We start from the raw sequence: 17,716 nt of genomic DNA on the forward strand, positions 1-17,716 counted from the left end.
CTCCCTCTCTCTCTGCCTCTCTCCCGCTTGCATGGTCTCTCTCTCTCTCTCAAAAATAAATAACCATTAAAAAAAATTATTTTTAATGTTCATTCTTTACTCTTCAGCTATGTCATAGGGCATGAAAATCAAGGTGCCTCTGACAACTACCTAAACTAAATCATGTCATCTCTCTCAGGGACTGATATACTTACTTTAACTTATCTATTTTTTAAAATTTTTTATTACTATTACTTAAGATTTTACTACTTATGAAAATGAGAAAAATGACCAAAAAATACTTTAAATAACAGCAACTCAGTGAATGTGCAGATGTTAGGAATAAAGCCCAGGGAGCAGCTGAGACCTGCCCACCCTTCACAGACACATCCCCTACCCTTCCGCTTGAGAGACATCAGAGACCGGAAGAATCCCGGTGCTGGGCTGGCCCCACCAGGCAATTTAAGGTCCACTTCCCCCATGAGCTGAGCCAACTCAGTTCCAGGTAAGTCGATGAGCCTCGTGATATTGCTGACCACCAACTCGGTGAACACCTCAGGTTTCTCATGTCGGAGTTTCTCCACAAAAAAATCAGGATTGAAGATAATGGGCTGCCCTCGAAGGGAAGAATCATTGCAGATAACAAAATTACAGATAGCATCACTGAAAAAAATGAAACAGAAGACTCGTTAGGGGGATCATTTCTGCATGCTTCTCATCCTCTCTAAGCCATATAATTATTCACTCTTTCTGTGGGTTAATCTACATATTGGTCTTTTGAAAAACCTAATCCTTAATCTGCTGACTGTACAAAAGAAGACAATTTGAGCTTGTTGCTGTTTAGGTTATACCCACGCAGATACTTAGGAATTTCATTCAAAACAATTTTTCTTTAATGTTTATTTTTGAGAGAGAGAGAGAGAGGCAGATTGTGAGTAGGGGAGAGCCAGAGTGAGAGGGAGACATGGAATCCGAAGCAGGCTCCAGGCTCTGAGCTGTCAGCACACAGCCCAACGCAAGGCTCAAACCCACAACCGCAAGATCATGACCTGAGCCGAAATCAGACACTTAACCAACTGAGCCACCCAGGCGCCCCGTGTAATTTCATTTGATAAAAAGACACCAAGGGGCGCCTGGGTGGCTCAGTCGATTAAGCATCCAACTCTTGATTTCTGCTCAGGTCATGATCTCACGATTCTTGAGATCGAACCCTACGTCAGGCTCTATGCAGACAGTCCAGGGTCTGCTTGGGATTCTCTCTCTCTGTCCCTCCTCAGCTTGCACACATGTGTGCATGCTCGCTCTCTCTCTCTCTCAAGATAAATAAAACACTCTAAAAAATTAAATTAAATTGAAAAAGAAAAGACACCGGGGCACCTGGGTGGCTCAGTGGGTTAAGCATTCAATTTCAGCTCGGGTCACGATCTCACAGTTTGTAGGTTCAAGCCCCACATCGGGCTCTGTGCTAACAGCTTGGAACCTGGAGCCTGCTTCGGATTCTGTGTGTCCCTCTCTGTCCCTCCTCTACTCATGCTGTCTCTCTCTCTCAAAATAAATAAACATAAAAAAAAATTATACTATTTCCCATGCATCATCCCAACTGTTCACAGTACCACATTTAGGCCAGTCTCCAATGCCACAGAAACACATGATAGTAAGCATAAAACTATAAAAGAGCTAAAACTACATCTAAATAGTGTAGTAGACATTTTGGAGACATTTACTCTACCCATAGGGTTCTTTGGTTCCTGGGTCCCTATACAGGCATTTTCTAATAATCAGCTCCCTTTAACTGAGTCAGCTGCCCTTGGATTCTATTCCTCATAATCGGAAAGCCTTCCCCAGAATGAAAAGCCTTCACCTTTACAGGTATATAAAATAAATTAATTCCACCTTACCCAGGTCCAGAAATAGGCTTGTGGGGGTTTTTTTTGTTTTGTTTTGTTTTTTATTTATTTTGAGAGAGAGAGGCAGAAAGAGAGGAAGAGGTAAAGTCTCAAGCAGGTCCTGCACTATCAGTAGAGAGCCCACGCAGGACTCAAATTCACAAACAGTGACATCATGACCTGAGCTGAAATCAAGAGTCAGATACTCAACCAAGCCACCCAGGTGCTCTAAGAAATAAGTTTTATTTTACAATCCTTCAACTCTAGGGTGCCTGAGTGGCTCAATCAGTTAAGGGTCCAACTCTTGATTTTGGCTCAGGTCATGATCTCACGGTTCATGAGTTCGAGCCCCTCATGGGCTCTGCGCTGACAGCACAGGGCCTGCTTAAGACTCTCCCTCTTTCTCTCTCCCTCCCCCACACATACTCTGTCTCTCTCAAAAATAAAATAAAATAAAATCCATCCTAGATGCCTCTGCCCGTCATCTAAGTCCAACCTTTGTTCAGACAGTTTCTTCTCTCTAGGGCACTTGGCAAACTTCTACATCTTGCTCCTAATTTCACTTTTCTGTCACTAAATAATACTAAGCTGATATGTTCTGTGGGCCCCTGATCTTAGCTGGTTTTCCACTCCTACATTACTCAGGCTGTACTTAGCTGGTTTTCCACTCCTACATTACTCAGGCTGTACTCCTGGCAAAGTTCCTTTGACTCTCAGGAAATATTTTCTTCCCTATTCATTGTTTTCTAATACCTAACTACTATACTCCTTTGTACTTCACGTGATTCCACCTCTGATAGCAGACACAACAACACTTGTTTGTATCCATTACCAATTATCTCTAATGGCTTGTTCTAACCGTTATTATATAAAGGCATCTACTATATAACCAAAGAGTAGAACACAAGCCAGAAAGGACAAGTCATCACGTCTGCCAGGCGAAGTCAAAATCCACCTGACACATACAAACATTCCCACAATAAAAAAATAAATTAAAAAAATCACAACTTAAAGTCTTCCACAACATCCTAGGTACCAAAATACTGTTGAAGGAAAAATAACACTCTAAATATTAAATATTAGTGATCTATAATCCACTTTGTCAACACTACCTGGATAATTTTTAACAATGGCATAATGAAAACAAGGCATGGGAAAACTTCAAAGTTTGTCACTACTTCCTTGAAAAATTATCACATAACTTCAATCAACAGCCCAAATCTTCAATTGGTGGCTACTAATTCTTTCTTTTGTCTGGAATGACAATATAAGAATTCATGTAAAAATTTTAAATTATGCGTATTCTCAAGCCAAAGAGTCAGTAAAGAAAGATACCTTAACCTGCTTATCTCTTCAACCTTTTTACACACAAAGAAAGGTTATTTTCCCTGTAAATATGTCAATGATGAGAAGCCAATTAAAATCAAAAGTAACCATTGGCAAAACCTCTTTTTTTTTAATGTCAGCTTATTTCAGTTAAGAACCAATAGTCAATATAAAACTACTGTTTATAATCACTGCCAATCAGAAATCACTACTCTGAGACAGCCAGAAAAAATCATGAAATGTATCAGCACTGAAAAGATTCTTATAATTTACTGAGGCTAAACTATCATTTTACGGATTGCACACTCCTTTTAATTCTGAAAAACAGATTTCAGATCAAATTAGTTCTAACATGTATATATACATGAATAGCATCCATTATATCCCTGAAGTGGAACCACATACAGACATATAACTTTCAGATCTTTAGTTTATTAATATCCAGAGAAATACTCGGTTAAAATTCTAAAATTTCCATCACAGATGACCCTCCAGCACTAAACTGGATCACATACACATGTGAGAAAGGAACTAGAAGCACAAAGCCCTAGCTACACAGTTTGTCAACAGAGTCCTTCCTGCCTGGCCATTAGCCCCCAAGTGTGCCCACTCCTAAACAGGTAGAACTGGTAGAAGAATAAGTAATTCAAGGCTGCCCCTACCTACTCACAAAGAATACCAGAAAAATTCCCTTGGAGTCCTAACACACAGGTCACAAATAAGCAATCTCCTCTTTTCTCCTTCTGCTTTTCCTCCCCTTCCTTCTCATGATCATTCACTCCTGTTCTGCCCTACTTTAATGTCTTTAACCTAGTTTTTTGTTTCCTCTTCCTCACTTTTTCTGAGAGGGGCAGCTGGTAGGACAGGATGTAAGAGAGAGAAATGGTTAAAAAAGAAGTAAAATGGAAGATGAGAGGTGGAAAAGACAGATACAGTGGGATACATTTTTTTAATTACCCCCATACCACACAGCCCACTAATCCCTTTCTGCAGAATACACAATATCACAATACAAAGGTAAGAATATCAAGGAACACATTAAGAACTTAAGAGATTTCTAGGACTAACAAAAAAATACTACATTTAAGCAAAAACAACTTCCTACTCTATGGTATCTTATTTTAAAATAAAGTCTAAGTTTGCTCAAGTTCAAGAAAAAAATTTAATTTCTTACATAAGTGCTGAAAGCTTCTGATGAGGCATTGGTAAATCGAAGAGACAGGAAAAAAGCTTTCTCCTTGTTTGTTATGACAAAGGAACCTTCCTTTCCCTGCCCCATCACAGCCTACACAAATTCCAGACATGTTAGAGGATACAAGGGCATATTATGGGGCCTGAAAGGCAGTACTTATCAGGACTCTAAGCACTCATCTGCAAGTAGGAACAAAACAGAAATTAAAAACTGGACCAGTTCATTGTATTTGCCAATGTGTACTTGAAACTCAACAGTAGTTCCGCATCACACTGAAAATTGTATTAGACAAAACAATCACATAACGTAAGAGTATAAGACAAGTAGTTTTATAATATGGAAAGGATGATCCCTACCTCACATCATACACAAAAGACAAATTCCAGACAGAACAAAGATCTAAATATAAAAAGTCAAACTTTAAAAAGTTTAGAAAAGAGCAAAGAATAAATGAGACAGAGGAAATGTCTTAAACAAGGCATAAAAAGCACAATCCACAAAGAAAAAATTGATATATTTAACTACATTAAAACTTTAAATGTCTGTACAACAAATGGCATTATGAACAAAGTTCTTTAAAAAAGAAAGCAAAATGCCTCTGGAGAGAGGAACAGGAATGAAAAGAACAAGAGTGGGAGAAAAACTTTTCACTGTGTGCTCTTTTGTATTTTCTGCATTTTTGATTCATGTGAACATACTACTCATTCACATACATAAATAGATTTAAAACTTTAAGGGGTGCCTGGATAGCTCAGTTGGTTAAATAACCGACTTCAGCTCAGATCATGATCTCATGGTTTGTGAGTTCAAGCCCGTGGAGCTCTGTGCAAACAGCTCAGAGCCTGGAGCCTGCTTTAGATTCTGTGTCTCCCTCTCTCTCTCCCCCTCCCCCTGCTCACACTGTCTCTCTGTCTCTCTCAAAAATAAATAAGCATTAAAAAAATTTTTTTAATAAAACTTTAAAATAACAAAATAAGAGGCATAAACTGGAAAAAAATATTTGTCATGCATATAAAAGGATTAGTATTCAGAATTCATCACTCTAAAATTTTATGTCTAAAATTTATAAGAAAAATACACTCGGGGCACCTGGGTGGCTCAGTCGGTTAAGCGGCCGACTTCGGCTCAGGTCATGATTTTGCGGTCTGTGAGTTCGAGCCCCGCGTCCAGCTCTGTGCTGACAGCTCGGAGCCTGGAGCCTGTTTCAGATTCTGTGTCTCCCTCTCTCTGACCCTCCCCCATTCATGCTCTGTCTCTCTCTGTTTCAAAAACAAATAAACGTTAAAAAAAAATTTTTTTTTTTTTTAAAGAAAAATACACTCAACTCAAAGAAAATTAGACAAAAGATATGACGAAGTAATTCACCAAAGAGGAGCCCTAAGTGACTGACAAACATGAAAGGAATCTCAACTCTAAAAATTATAAGGATAGAAGCACGTGGGTGGCTCAGTTGGTTAAGCAACCAACAGGCTCAGGTCATGATCTCATGGTTCATAAGTTCAAGCCCTGCATTGAGCTTTGAACTGACATTGCAGAGCCTGCTTTGGATTCTCTGTCTCCCTCATTCTCTGCCCCTCCCCTGCTTGCACTCTCTCTCAAAAATAAGTAAACATTAAAAGAATTTTTTTTTTAAATTACAATAGTTGGGGCGCCTGGGTGGCTCAGTCAGTTAAATGTCCAACTTCGGGCTCAGGTCATGATCTCATAGTTCATGGGTTTGAGCCCCACATCGGGCTCTGTGTTGATAGCTCAGAGCCTGGAGCCTATTTCGGATTCTGTGTCTCCCTCTCTCTGCCCCTCCCTCGCTCGTGCTCGCTCTCTCTCTCTTTCAAAAATAAATAAAACATTTTAAAAATAAATAAATAAATATGGGGCGCGGGGTGGCTCAGTTGGTTAAGCGACTGACTTCAGCTCAGGTCATGATCTCACAGTCTGTGAGTTCAAGCCCCGCATCAGGCTCTGTGCTGACAGCTCAGAGCCTCTAGCCTACTTCAGATTCTATGTCTCCCCCGATCTCTACCCCTCTCCTGTTCACGCTTTGTGTCTCTCTGTCTCTCAATAATAAATAAACGTTAAAAACAATTTTTTTAAATAAATAAATAAATATCACAAGGGTAAAGCAAATTGAAGAATGGTACCTTTCCCCATCCATCATTTTGGCAAAAACTATCAGATTTAGGCATTATCTTTTTATTCCTAGTTTGCTAAGGGTTGGTTGTTTGTTTGTTTATTTATTTATTTATTTATTTATTATCATGAGTCAGTGCTTAATTTTATCAATTTTTGTGCATCTATTAATATGACTTTTCTCCCTTATTTTGTTGATGTGGTGAATGACATTGATTAATGTTAAGCCAATCGTGCATCTCTAGAATAAACGTAATATTGTTATGATATATCATTTTTATATATTGTTGAATTTGGTTTGCTAATATTTAGATTTCTCCACATTCATTCATAAGTGAGAAAGTCATGGAATTGCTTTCCAAAAGTATAGAGTTCCTATGAAATCTTTCATTAAGCCAAAATGGTATAAAGTGAAGAAGCGGTCACCATTAACTCATACAGAAATTTTTTTTTGCATCTTGACCCCCAAAATAACCCCTCTTAGTCTTTTCAGATCCCTTAGGACCTATAACTCACAGATCCTCACAGACACAGCTCAGAGTTATGGCAGCTTGCTACTGAGATGCTAAGTGCAGTGGGAAGGAGCTTGGTGGGGCCACTCTTGTTGATCAGGCTCTGAGCTGCCTCTATAATGGCTCAATGGAAAATAAACGCTGAATACTATTTTCACTTCTTTGCCTTTTTTCATAAAAATGGAAATCCTCTTTGGATTGCTTTCAGTTAGTGAAAATAGGCACTAATGGAGGTCCTTCATAAAAGTGGCCAAACACAGACGGTCAAAATGCAGGCGATACCTGTACAGTGGCGCCACCACCTGTCCACAGCTTCCCTTTCTGGGGTCCACAGATAATCTTCCTCTGACCTATCATCAGAAGGTCAACAGTAGTCTAACAACTACCACAATGCCTACATCATTCACCTCACGTCTCACTGCACAGGCATATTTTCATCTCACATCATCACAAGAAGGGTGAGTACAGCACAAAAGATACTCTGAGAGAAAGACTACACACACATAATTTTTATTACAGTATATTATAATTGTTCTATTTGATTGTTATTTATTGCCCTATTGTATCTAGCTTTTGTTATTAATCTCTTAATATGTCTAATTTATACACTAAACATTATCATAGCTATGTACATATAGGAAAAAAGTATATATGGGGTTCAGTACTATCCATAGCTTCAGACATCCACTGGGGGGTCTTGGAACATATCCCCCATGGACAGAATGGGACTACTGTATTGTCTTCATTAGGTTTTATATAAAGGTTGTGCTGGCCTGGGGCACCTGGGTAGCTCAGTCAGTTAGGCATCCAACTATTGATTTCAGCTCAGGTCATGATCTCACAGTTTGTGAGATGGAGCCCCACATCAGACTCTGCACTGACAGTGTGGAGTCTGCTTAGGATTCTCTCTCTCTCTTTCTCTCTCTCTCTCTCTCTCTCAAAATAAATAAACAAGCATAAAAAAAAATTGTGTTTCCATATAAAATTAGTTGAGGAATATGTCTTATTTTTCTATTTTCTGAACAAGTTTATGTGAGATTGATGTTATTGCTTCTTTAAATATTTGATCAAATTGGCTGATGAAGCCATCTAAACCTAGAACTTTCCTTGTGAGGTTTTTAATTATATATTCAATTTACTTTATGTTACAGGACTATTCAAATTTTCTATTTCTTCTTACATTAATTTTGGTTAAGCTGGACATTTCTAGGACTTTGTCTATTTCACATAAATTTCAAGCTTTATTGGCATAAACTTGCTTATAATATCCTCTTAGGTACTTTTTTTTAAAGATTCCTTATTTTTTATTATTTTTTTAAATGTTTATTTATTTTGAGAGCGAAAAAGAGACAGCATGCATGCGTGCAAGCAGGAAAGAGGCAGAGAGAGGGGGAGAGAGAGAATCCCAAGCACCCTCCGCGTTAATCAACACAGAGCCCAAGGCAGGGCTCAAACTCACCAACCATGAGTCTTGACCTGAGCCAAAATCAAGAGTCGGACACTTAACCAACTGAGTCACCCACGTACCCCCTCCTTTTAGGTATTTTTCAATGGTTCCTCTTAAGAACTACAAAGTTACATAATGATGTCCTTCTCTTTGTTCCTGATATTGATAATTTATGTTTTCTCTTTTCATTTATGAATCTTATTAGAGATTTATTATTCGTTTTGTCAAGGTTACAGCTTTTGATTTTGCTGAATCCCTCTATCACGTATTTGCTGTTTATTTCATTAATTTCTGCTCTTATCTTTATTGCTTCCTTTCTTTACTGGATTCAGGGTAAAGGTGGCACTGCAAATCAGTGGGGAATCAATGACCTTTTGACTAAATGGTGTGGGACACTTGGCTATCTACAGGAGGAAAAAGTGAAAACTGACCTCTATCACACAATATACACAAAGATCATCAATTGCAGGTGAGTGGCAGATCTAAAGGTGAATAGCAGAACCATAAACCTACTAGAAGGTAATATAGAAGAATACATTCTTGAACTGAAGCTGAGGAAATTTTTTAAATAGTTTTTAAATACCGCATTAAAATATTAACCACAAGGGGGCGCCTGGGTGGTTCAGTCGGTTAAGCATCTGACTTGGTTTCCGCTCAGGTCATAATCTCACAGTTTCATGAGTTCAAGCACAGAGACTGCTTGAGATTCTCGGTCTCCCTCTCTCTTTGCCCCATCCCTACTCATGCTGTTTCTGTCTCTCAAAATAAATAAATAATCTTAAAATATACATATATTAACCATAGAGGTACCTGGGTGGCTCAGTTGTTTGAGCATCCGACTCTTGATTTTGGCTCAGGTCATGATCCCAGGGTCATGGGATCAAGTCCATGTCAGGCTCCATACTGAGCATGGAGCCTGATTAAGAGTTTCTCTCTCTCTCTCCCTCTGCCCCTCTCTCTCTTCCATACACACTCTTTTTCTTTCTCTTAAAAAAAAAAAAAAAAAAAAAAAAAAGAATAAGAAGAAACAAACCCAATAGAAAAACAGGCATGAAATTTCAATAAAATCTCATTAAAAAATTAGCCAAGTGGCCCATATATTCATAAAGAAAAAAACTGTTCAATATCATTAAATATCAAGGAAATGCAAATTTTAAAACAATGACATACTATTATCCAACAGAATGACTAAAATTAAAAAGAATGACAATACCAAAGCTTAGACAAACTGACAGTAACTCTTTTATACTGATAGTGAGGCTATAAATTGGTACAAGCATTTTGGAAAACTGTTTGGTCTTATCTACTAAAGTTGAACAAAAGTGTATCCTGTGACCCCAGCAATTCTAAAACATGTCTAATGTATGCAGCCACGTGTGCACCAAAATCATTAGTAGAAACATTAATTTCTAAACAGCCAAAACATCCAGAATGATTCCTTAAATTGTGGCATATATAATGGTATATTTTACAGCAATGAAAATGAGCAAACTCCAGTCACACGCACCATCATGAATGAATCTCACATGTAATGATGAGCAAAAGAAGTCTCTCATACCACACACACACACACACACACACACACACACACACACAGACTACTTAGTATGCAAGACCATTTACATCAAATTTTGAGAACAGACAAAACTATATTATTTAGCAATACTTACTTAAGTGGTAAAATTGTAAAGAGAAGCAAAGATATATTTACCATAAAATTCAGGAAACTGGCTACCTTTGAGGAGTAGTAATTAAGAAAAGGAGGCAAAAAGGGGAGTTGAGGGGAGTTTCCAGGGTGCTAGCACTATTCTTGTGATAAATCATGGAGCTATGGGAAAAAGGAGATTCATTTGAATGACTTATAGCTAATGTTAAGGTTTACTGAAGCTGGGCAGTAGGAAAATACTGATCATATTATTCTACATTCTTGTATGTAGAACCACATCTTCCAAGATAAATCTTAAGAAACCAAGCAGATTTGACCTAAATCTTGCTACAACTTGATGTTAATATCATAGAAAGTCAAAGTGAATAGTAAAGGTTAACTTCCTCATCACAGGAGTTTCTGATACGTGAACAGAACCAGAATTAGTAGTTAGGCAGTAGGCATACAGAGATAGTTAGGACTCCAGTATTTAAATGCATATATTAGGTAACTATCCCAAAGAAGGATAAGAGGCAGGGTCTATTAAAAAGGAAACTTTGGGGGCATCTGGCTGGCTCAATTGGTAGAGAATGTATGTGACTCTTGATCTCAGGATCATGAGTTCAAGCCCCACCTTAGACATAGAGCTTACATTTAAAAAAAAAAAAAAGAAAGAAAAATGGCACAAAAAGAGACACTCAGATCAATGAAACAGAAGAGAGAACCCAGAAATGGACCCACAAACATATGCCCAATTAATCTTTGACAAAGCAGGAATGAATATCCAATGGAATAAAGACAGGCTCTTCAGCAAATGGTGCTGGGAAAACTGGACAGCAACATGCAGAAAAATGAACCTGGACCACTTTCTTACAGCAGACACAAAAATAAACTCAAAATGGATGAAAGACCTAAATGTAAGACAGGAAGCCATCAAAATCCTCGAGGAGAAAGCAAGCAAAAACCTCTTTGATCTTGGCCACAGCAACTTCTTACTCAACACATCTCCAGAGGCAAGGGAAACAAAAGCAAACATGAACTATTGGCACCTCATCAAAATAAAAAGCTTCTACACAGCAAAGGAAACAAGCAGCAAAACTAAAAGGCAACCAACAGAATGGGAGAAGATATTTGCAAACGACGTATCAGATAAAGGATTAGTATCCAAAATCTATAAAGAACTTATCAAATTCAACACCCAACAAACAAATAATCCAGTGAAGAAATGGGCAAAAAACATGAATAGACACTTCTCCAAAGAAGACATCCAGACGGCCAATCGACACATGAAAAAATGCTCAAGGGACGCCTGGGTAGCTCAGTCAGTTAAGCCTCTGACTTCAGCTTCAGGTCATGATCTTGCACTCTGGGAGTTCGAGCCCCTCAGGCTCTGTGCTGACAGCTCAGAGACTGGAGCCTGCTTCCCATTCTGTGTCTCCTCTCTCTACCCCTCCGCCTCTCACGCTCTCTCTCGCTCTCTCTCGCTCTCTTTCTCAAAAATAAATAAACATTAAAAAAAGAAAGAAAAAATGCTCAACATCACTCATCATCAGGGAACTACAAATCAAAACCACAATGAGACACCACTTCAAACCTGTCAGAATGGCTAACATTAACAACCCAGGCAACAACAGATGTCGGGGAGGATGCAGAGAAAGAGGATCTCTTTTGCATTGTTGGTGGGAATGCAAGCTGGTGCAGCCACTCTGGAAAACAGTATGGAGGTTCCTCAAAAAATTAAAAATATAGAACTACCCTATGACCAGCAATTGCACTACTAGGTATTGATCCAAGGGATACAGGTGTGCTGTTTCAAAGAGGCACATGCACCCCAATGTTTATAGCAGTGCTATCAACAATAACCAAAGTATGGAAAGAGCCCAAATGTCCACTGATGGACGAATGGATAAAGAAGATGTGGTGTATATATATACAATGGAGTATTACTTGGCAATCAAAAAGAATGAAATCTTGCTATTTGCAACTACATGGATGGAACTAGAGGGTATTATGCCAAATGAAATTAGAGAAAGACAAATAGCATATGACTTTACTCATATGAGGACTTTAAAATACAAAACAAATGAACATAAGGGAAGGGAAGGAAGAATAATATAAAAACAGGGAGGGGAACAAAACATAAAAAACTCTTAAATATGCAGAACAAACAGAGGGTTGCTGGAGGGATTGTGGGAAGGGGGACGGGCTAAATGGGTAAGGGACATTAAGGAATCGACTTCTGAAATCATTGTTGCACTATATGTTAACTAACTTGGATATAAAATTAAAAATAAATAAATTATTAAAAATAAGAAAGAAAGAAAGAAAGAAAGAAAGAAAGAAAGAAAGAAAGAAAGAAAGAAAGAAAGAAACGAAGGAAGGAAGGAAGGAAGGAAGGAAGGAAGGAAGGAAGGAAGGAAGGAAGGATAATTTGTGTAACCTACTTATTGTCTGCTATGATTACTCTTACCACTAGATGGAAGTCTACATGTAAGGTAATCTGCTTAGTGAAAGAACTAGAAACAGAATCCACAGCTGAAAAATCAATTACAGAATAATGAAATGCAAGTGCTTTTGAGGCATGTTGAACCCATGAATCTGCAAAATTCAAGACAGTGGGGGGAAAAAATGTATCCTGCAGATGTATCTTTTGGCTGACTGCTACCAAAACTGCATACCCACAAAAACTAAATGTTTCCTCCCTAGTGAATTGCTTAACTTGATTTGTTCTCCAAGAACCACAACCTTGGCAACATCTATCAAAATATGAGCTATATTTAAAGTTGTCTAAATCTGACTTACCACCCTAAGAGAAGTAGGCACTCTCTGACTACTTTTTCAACTGTCTGGCTCTGAAATATGGCTTTCAATGTGTCACTTTCTGGGAGAGCTGTTAGATAGGAATACACAGAAGTATTAAACGAGAGGCTATTCTTCTTTTTTCTGCATATAAATTTAAACTGGTATCATGAAAAGTTGTATATAGAGAGAAAGGATAAAACAAACCCCATGTGCCCAAGCTGGCAGCATTTTTATATAACAAAAACAGTTCAAAGTTGACAAGTAGTACTACAAGGTTTCAGCAAATAATATCCAATTTCTTAGACAAGAAACATTTATATCCTAAAGTCCACCCTTAGAATAGCTGTCCAAGGTTTTGTAATTAAGACCTCTTATCTCTAATTTAGACTCCAAAAGTCTGCAAAAGTATATTTGTCCTCTACATTTGATCTCAACATAAACTAATTTCAAAGTACTAGAGCAACTTAACCTGAAATAAATTATTTAGAAATTAAAGAATTCCTGGAGCGTCTGGGTGGCTCAGTGGGTAAAGCATCTGATTTTGGCTCAGGTCATGATCTCATGGTTTGTGGGCTGGAGCCCTGCATCCGGCTCTGTGCTGACAGTGGGAGTCTACTTCAGACTCTTTCTCTCCCTCTATCTCTGCCCCCCCACCTCAAAAAATAAACAAACATTAAAAAAAATTGTTTTTTAAGAAACTAAAGAATTCCTGATTGCTTATCTTAACCTTAACATTTTTGGAAATCTGACCTAAGATTTTGCCCTATAGAATGACGACCCAATGTCCTCAGTCAAGAGGGCTAATTATACTTCCTCAAAGTATCAGTAACACAAATTTATTAACATGTATTTACTTGTCAATTTGTATCCTTTTTGGGTGTCACAAGAATTGGTATTAATTCTGCTGCTGCCACCTCTCTTAATTTTTCTCCTTCAGGCAGGTATACAATAAGAAAGTTTATTCGAATTAGAAAAATTACATCAAAATTCCTTATTTGGAGAAAGTTCTAAAAGATGCTTTGCTGGCAATACAGTGTCTCTCTTATCATTACCTAAAATCTGTTTACCACTCAGAAAAGTATAGTCCAAACTTCAGGAGACTCTCTTTTCCAACAGACTTTAAATGATATGAGCCTCAGGCAACAAAAACACAAAGTACTTCTATGTATGATCAGATTAGGTTCCAAAGACTACTTCTAAATCTATTTGTTCCAAAGTCCAGAGTGATCCTATCCAAGAGACAGCAAGTGCTTTTGCTCTGACATGTGACATTCATATCTTTAAAAAGAGCTTCTATTACCTTAGTCAATATTCTACAAACCTAATCATAAGTCTCTTCAACTAGCATAAGAAGGTGGAATCATAGTCACTCATGTGTCATTTAAAATCAAACTAACCATGATCTACTGAGTGCTTTGTCATTTTAAGAAATCATAAGGTATAGGAACAAGACACTAAGGTAATCTGCTGGCCTCCAGAAGTTTAAAATTCACTCAGCTTTTATTTTTTTCCCCCCACTACCTCTATTTTCAAAAATACAAGTAGCCAATTGCAGGTATAATTAAGCACAGGAGCACCTAGAGATGACTTTGAAAATTAGGTTGTAAACAACTTTTGTTTTATTGTATTTGCATATATACGTTATTTTAAAGAGCTCTTTGGGCAACTGCTAAAAATCCTTTGCATTGCAAGCGATTATGAGACTTTTTCACAGTAGTACGTCTTAAGCAACCTCCACTTTGGGAAAACACCTACCTTCCCACTCCGTCTGAATGACACCAACTGTTGAGAAGATGGAATGCTGAAAAGATGGCATTCTGATATATGGGATTTTATGGTGCATCAAGTATGTAATACTTTTGAAAAAAATTTTAAGTATTTTGAAAAATACTTTTTGAAAATTTAAATATTCTAATGTCTTTTCAACACTTTTATTTCTCAACACCCAAAAAGAATCTATTTTGTCAGTTAAAATACTTACACTTTAATAAAATTTAGGCTTTATCCCCTATACAATCTTAATATACATACCCTGTATTTAAATTTTCAATAAAGGGGCACCAGGGTGGCTCAGTTGGTTAAGTGTCCAACTTTGGCTCAGGTCATAATCTCACAGTTCACGAGTTCAAGCCCTACATGGGCTCTGCGCTAACAGTGTGGAGCCTGTTTCAGATCCTCTGTCCCCCTCTCTCTCTGCCCCTCCCCATAAACATTTAAAAAATAAAAATAAAAAAATAAATCTTCAATGAAAACTGTTAACACATGATGTAGGCATGTTTCACACTGGTGGACTTTGATTGCAAGAGCCTGGTCACAAGGATAGCTGCCACAAAATGACCTTACCCAAAGAAAAAATATTAATAAAGTAAGCCTTGACACTTGAGTGAAGAAACTATTATTGCAACCAAGGGAAGGACTGTGGGGATTCTAAAATGCAAAAAAAACTTAAAAATGATAAATAGACGTAAGTATACAAAAGCTAGCCATACTTCAAAGTACAACTTCCAGTGCATGTAGCAATCTCCAATCAAACTATGAAAGAAAGTCATTGATGATAATGCCATTGATGATATTACTAAATTGTATCACTGTATACTTTCTTGGTTTCTCCCCCAATTCTGTTTCCTATTATTTGGTGAGTTATTCTTTAGCGTCATTAATATTACTCACTTGGTTTTATTTTTGTAATTGTGTTCAACATGAAAATAAGTGAAGAACTTTCTCATTATATAATCCCAATATCACTCTTTAGGTTAGTTTCTAAATCAATAAGGTTCTCCCCTACCCAAAGGTATAATTAAAACACATTTAGCAAATGTAGCTCTCATTATTGTGGCATGCAATTACAAATTTAATATTAAGACCTCTGTAGTATCTATATTTCATTCATGAATGTTGCTTTTTATTCATAGTGATAGAACCCAGCTAAGAGGGCTTTATCTCTAATCAGATGACATATTATCTTAAAACTGTCAAATAATGTTTTACTTATTTATAATAACACATTTCAGAGACTTGGACAAAGATCAACCAAACTATTTTAATTTTCTATGGGAAAAAATGAAAAGAACAAAAAAATAAAAACACAATCATATAATGTTACATTTCTGAAGTGGATATAGCTTTATGTGATATGTTGGACATTTTCTGTTAAACTGGGCGAAGTTTATTTGTCATAGATTGGCTCAAATTATTATTGCATTTTTGTAATCTTACTGAGTCCCAAGAAATTAGTTTTATGCTACATAATAAACTCTGGTCAGTAAACAAGAGAAATAAAGCTCAAACTTGACTACGTTTATTTGAAACTGATCCATACGTCTTTAAACGAAGCATCTCATCTCCGTATTTGTGTATACAAGCAATATTTTAATTATATATTAATTTTTCAAAAGCCAAAGTGTTATTACTTCAGCACAACTAAATTCAGTAGGGGGTGACTAAATTTTTCTATGGTTCCGTTACATTCTGGTGTCCAGCTTTCATGTAATAGTTCAGCCTGACAAATCACCTGTATTTAATCTAGTAACTGATACTGTTATTATGTTTTCATATGATCATCTTAAAAGTTATGGCTTTATAGTGTTATAGTTATGAATTTCACACTAACACATTTCCCGTTATAAAATGTACTATCATTAACGCACTCCATATTTGAATAATTACTTATAAGGTAGATCACAAAACTTGTGAACATCTGACAAAATCATTTTCCCCACTATATTACTACAGTTTTACACTTGATTACAAAAAAAAAAATGATAGCTTTCCTACAAAATTTTAAGTATAACTAAAGACCATAACACAAAAGATAATACAAGATCATTAACTGCCCAGTCCATGGTACAAACAATAAAAGATGTACAAATTCAGCAGTAGGAGAGAGGCGCCTAGGTGGCTCGGTCAGTTAAGCGCCCAACTTCAGCTCAGGTCATGATCTCACGGCTCATGAGTTTGAGCCCTGCATCAGGCCTTCTGCTGTCAGTGTAGAACCTCTTCAGATCCTCTGTCCCCCTCTCTCTCTGCCCCTCCCCCGCTCATTCTCATACTCTCTCTCTCTCTCAAAAATAAACATTAAAAAAAAAAAGGTAGGAGAGAAACTCTCACTCTTATACAAGAGATGAGATTTGAGGTAGATCTTAAAGATGAATAGGGTTTGGACAGTGGAAAAAAGAAATAAGTAGTACTTAAATAAGGGGCTTGTTGGTTTGGTTGGTTTGGCTGGTTTTTTAAGAAACATAAAATGTGGGGCACCTGGGTGCCTCAGTCGGTTAAGCATCCAACTCTCGGTATCGGCTCGGGTCATGATCCCACAGTTTCATGAGTTCAAGCCCCTCATCCGGCTCTGCTCTGGCAGCGCAGAACCTCCTTGGGATTCTCTCTCTCTCTCTCTCTCTCTCTCTCTCTCTCTCTCCCCCTCTCCCACTCACACTGTCTCTGTCTCTCTCAAAATAAATTTTAAAAAGCAAAGCAAAGCAAAGCAAAGCAAAGCAAAGCAAAGAAAAGAAAAGAAACATAAAATATGTTCTCCACATACTATGGCAAGCCCTTTTCAAAACATAACGTTAAATAGAGGGGAGTATACAGAGGGGTTAATGAAATAGAGTAGTGGACATCTGTTTTTTGCATACCCGACATCTATTTCCCCCTTCCTCTGGTAAGAGCACCCCTATTCTCCTTTGGGCAATAAGCTCTCCCCATCTTTCAATGTATGTGGTTTGCCACCAATATCACCCTACTCCCTGGGCAGCAAGTGTGAGCTCAGGACCCAGGCTTAACCAATGGAAACATTCTATCCTC

General features: G+C 37.5%; 1 protein-coding gene and 1 long non-coding RNA gene across 3 annotated transcripts in view; one reads left to right on the plus strand and one right to left on the minus strand.

Annotated features, from left to right (window-relative positions):
* LOC122231864 overlaps positions 1 to 8,952 on the plus strand; it is a 37,338-nt gene extending 28,386 nt beyond the window's left edge. The window contains exon 3 of the long non-coding RNA XR_006209134.1: positions 8,802 to 8,952. This is a non-coding gene — a long non-coding RNA (uncharacterized LOC122231864). The remainder of the gene's footprint in view (positions 1 to 8,801) is intronic.
* ARHGAP19 (Rho GTPase activating protein 19) overlaps positions 1 to 17,716 on the minus strand; it is a 68,097-nt gene that overhangs the window by 39,775 nt on the left and 10,606 nt on the right. For both annotated transcript variants that reach the window (XM_042960579.1, XM_007080129.3), the window contains exon 2: positions 377 to 642. In XM_042960579.1, coding sequence (XP_042816513.1) covers positions 377 to 642 — 266 coding nt within the window. The remainder of the gene's footprint in view (positions 1 to 376; positions 643 to 17,716) is intronic.

This window comes from Panthera tigris, chromosome D2, assembly GCF_018350195.1.
Source record: "Panthera tigris isolate Pti1 chromosome D2, P.tigris_Pti1_mat1.1, whole genome shotgun sequence".
NCBI lineage: Eukaryota > Metazoa > Chordata > Mammalia > Carnivora > Felidae > Panthera > Panthera tigris.